The 3882-nt window shown below is 38.2% G+C and overlaps 2 protein-coding genes across 2 annotated transcripts; both read right to left on the reverse strand.

The window, feature by feature from the left end:
• On the reverse strand, positions 1–1479 carry Smp_084450 (hypothetical protein; the record flags this gene model as incomplete). Its single annotated transcript, XM_018788928.1, has 1 exon — positions 1–1479. One exon carries the CDS (start codon positions 1477–1479, stop codon positions 1–3), a length of 1479 nt encoding a protein of 492 aa, XP_018654422.1.
• A 109-nt stretch (positions 1480–1588) lies between these two features.
• Positions 1589–3501, reverse strand: Smp_084440 (hypothetical protein; the record flags this gene model as incomplete). The annotated part of the gene is made up of 2 exons (XM_018788929.1): positions 1589–1918; positions 3394–3501. The coding sequence occupies 2 exons, from the start codon at positions 3499–3501 to the stop codon at positions 1589–1591; spliced, it is 438 nt and encodes a 145-aa protein (XP_018654423.1).
• Between the last annotated feature and the right edge of the window lie 381 nt (positions 3502–3882).

Consider the following 3882-nt stretch of genomic DNA (forward strand, 5'->3'; position numbering starts at 1 on the left):
TCAGTTCAACTTATCAATTAGGTTGAAAAGTTTGATAAAATCTTTTTGGACACAATCTTGTCGTTCATTTACAGAATTGGTTCTTATGAGCAGCTTTGGAAGCCAATCATTTTTCACTTGATGAAAACGCTCAGACGGATCAACATTTTGTAAAAGTCGACTAATCCAGCATAAAAGACGTCCACTGGCAAATAACATCCAAAGTGGATAAAACCTTATGAAAGGATTTCTTAAATGTGAAGTATCAAATTCATTACTATTTGAGTTATAAAACGGACAAAGCACCTCAATCAGTGCAACTAAATGCTTTAATCCAGAGGCCATACTTTGTAATTCATTAAGCTGATGGACGTCCTCGATACAAAAGGATGGTGCATTGCCCTGGTAATAAACTGATTTGGCCGAATCAGCACACTTATCAAGATGTGTGCGAATAGAGCTGACATGATCTCCAGCAGCAGCAGTATCACGATCTCTACAAACAAATTCACAATTTGAATTCATAGCGATTGTACAACATGACAACGCAAGTCCAACCGGTGATGTCTGAAGGCTTTTAGCTTTCTTCTGAGCATGAGACGAAGATCTGAACCATAGAACTAATAAAATAGCTAAACCTTGTATTTCAACAGGCTTAAAATCCTTATCCAAATTCACATTCAAGAATTCCGAGAAAAAAGATAAGAATGAAAATTCTGGTGTTTTAGCATAACGGGGTTTCAGAAGCTTCACTGAAATCAATGTCTTCGTCAAATGACCATTCAAACTTCGTCTATACTCAGTGATACACTCATTCTCCATTCCACATAACTTCCCATTGGTGCCTAAGTGATTTTCAAGACCAAGTATGAGTCCATTTAAAATACTTCTCATCTTGGACATACATTCATCAAGTGAATTAAGAATATTTATGTCCTCCATTACTAGACGATTAATAACACCATTTCGTACATACATGCAGTCCATTAAGGTTGGGACTAATTCCAAAAATTTAAATCGCCTAATCAATTCTTTCGGCCAACGATGAAATATACTGTCTTTATCATCATCACCTTTATTATCATCCAATTTAAGTTTAGAAAGTTTGGAAAGATCTTCACAGTAAGAACCACAAGGAGTTTTGGGGTCCTGAATGTTCGAACTTCCCAGCTTGCTTGACGAGTCACGGTGTTCAGTTGAAAAACCTAATTCATGAGCCAGCTTTTCGCCTGAACTACTTAGAAGATAATCAGAAATCCCCAAACGGATTTCCTTCTCAATACCATCCCTTTCCATTCGGCTGTAAAGTGACAGAATTGATGACAATGGTTGTTCTATATCACGGAAACGTAACAGCCAGTTAAATATAGCGTCGATACGTCTTTGATAGTGGGACCTACTCTGCAAAACAGAAGTGCACATTAGTGAATCGATGACAGTTGGAAGGCGAATATTTGATATCATGTCATTACCAACGAGGATGGCAAATAGTGGTAACATAGGATACTTGAGTTTATAAAACGGTCCTGAATTATTAAGAATTGTACACGATATAAAATAACATGGAGCACCATCAAGTTGACAAATAGAACAAGGAGGGAATCTCTCCTTACAAATCAAGCGAAATAGATGAAAATGGAATAAAACTGTAGACTTGATTATGATCATTTGGTCGATAAATAAAAAAATCAGAATCCCCACTGGTAACAGGACAACGGAGATAAATAGCTAGTTCTGCTACAGTGATATCGGCTTCACGTTCACATGCTATGTATGGAATTGAAGATTCCTTCAGAATTTCCACAAGAACATTTCTGCAAAGTCGTGGAGTTATATCGATGTTCAACTTTTCGCTATATGTTGACTCAAATTTAAGAGCTGATGACAGTTTGTCAAAGTATTCCATGTTCCGCTTTAACAATGTATCCAATTTTGATCCCTTAAGAAAGCGAAAAAACTTCATTAGTTAATTTATAAAATGAATCACTGTATATAACAAACTTGGCAAACACATATGGTTGAAGATATTTGGTGTTAAGTTCCTATTCATTCATCACATTCGATCGAGATGGCCCCCAAATGCCCTGGTACGGTCGAGAGTGAGGAGAGTCCGCTCTCCCTCTCGAATAGCTCTCACATGGCCACGCGAATATATAGCCTCTGATAGGGAAGTCCTACTCACTGCCTTTTCGTAGCGGGGGTGTTGTTTACGAAATTGAGAGCACGAAAAGCGAATGTCCGTCGCTTTAACCGGGTTGGTGGAGACGGCGAGTCCACCTAGTGGAGTTGGGAAACCCTCATTCCAAACCAATGGTGCACATGGGCTGGCTCCAGTATCCTGAGGGAACAAATGGCGTATGAACCAATCATTGGTCACCGACTACAATGGGACTGCATCTCCTCACGATGCTCCATTGCCTTGTGGGTTAGACCTTGAGGTCAAAGGCTCCGGGTGTGGCCCCCTAAGAAAACCACCTGCTTCGATTTGGGCACCTGGGCACTATCATAGCCCTCACACAAATCGAATGAGATTTGTGTGGCGCATATTTATCTGGTGCTTCCTTGTAGCAATTTTATGTGTTTAAATAAATAAAATAAATTCGATCGAGAATAATTGACAATCACTCTAAGAAATACATCAACTAACAAAAACCTAATGATCAAATTACATCTCGAGTGGTAGTAAAACATTCATTATCACGTATAGAAGCTTGAATAATACTGAATCATTGCCCGATCATGTATACACACTGCTGAAAAGTCCCATACTAGGACAAAATGGCCGTCCAGTGATTCCAACATTTCAATACTGGTGATCTAGCTGAGATTGACTCATGATTTCAACTGTAAAAACATAATGTTCAATGTCTTGTTGCAAAATCCTAAATACACAAAATAATTGATCTTTTGCAACATTAGTAAAGTGGACATTCGATGAACAGACCATAGCGCTTGAAATTCACTTGGGCACTAAGGTGTACGATTATAATTTCTAAGATGCACTAATTGCTTCAATCAATTATGATATCATCTTCAATAGTGATAACATCTATACTAAACAAATGCCTTAACATTTAAGTGAACTAGGAAATATGTAGGTCATTAGAAAAACAAAGTACTATGATAATGTAAGCATACCTCCTGAGGATGACATCCACCGAAAATGAAAATTGGTTCCACACGACAGATACTAAACTGTTTTAAGAATGAATGCACATATCCTTTAAATGCCAAATACTCTCCACCATATTCACATCGAAAAGCAGCTCGACGATAACAGAAAGCAGCAAAGTTCTCGGCATCAATAACTAAAGGCTGGTTATGCAATTCATACCGGGATAAGTTGTCACTGTTACTTTGAATATACGTCCACAAGCCTCGGATACCCATCTGTCCTAAAACTTAAAACGATACTATACGAGTATTGAAATCCTTAAAAACAATAACAAAAATATAAGGAAATGATGAAACATTCGCATCTAGATATGATGCACAAAACCTGATACCTATAAAACAATCCATCAGGAAATAAATAGGTGGATGGAAATTTAATAAGGGGATAAACTAATCCCACTTATTTACTTCCTTACCTACTTACTTAATTACTTACGCCTGTTACCACCAATGGAGCATACATGGGCCGCCGACCAGCATTCTCCAACCAACGCTGTCCTGTGTCTTCCTTTCTAGTTCTATCCAATACTTATTCATTCTTCTCACATCTATCTCTATTTTATCAACGTAATGTGTTCTTTGGTCTTCCTCTTCTCCTTCAGCCTTCAGGATTCCATGTACAGGCTTGCTGTGTGATGCAGTTCGGTGCTTTCCCAAATGTATGTCCTATCCACTTCCAGCTATTCTTCCTCCGCTGAAATCTGGTTTGTTCTCTCTCACAGTAGGTTG

The sequence above is a fragment of the Schistosoma mansoni genome, chromosome W, assembly GCF_000237925.1.
Source record: "Schistosoma mansoni strain Puerto Rico chromosome W, complete genome".
NCBI lineage: Eukaryota > Metazoa > Platyhelminthes > Trematoda > Strigeidida > Schistosomatidae > Schistosoma > Schistosoma mansoni.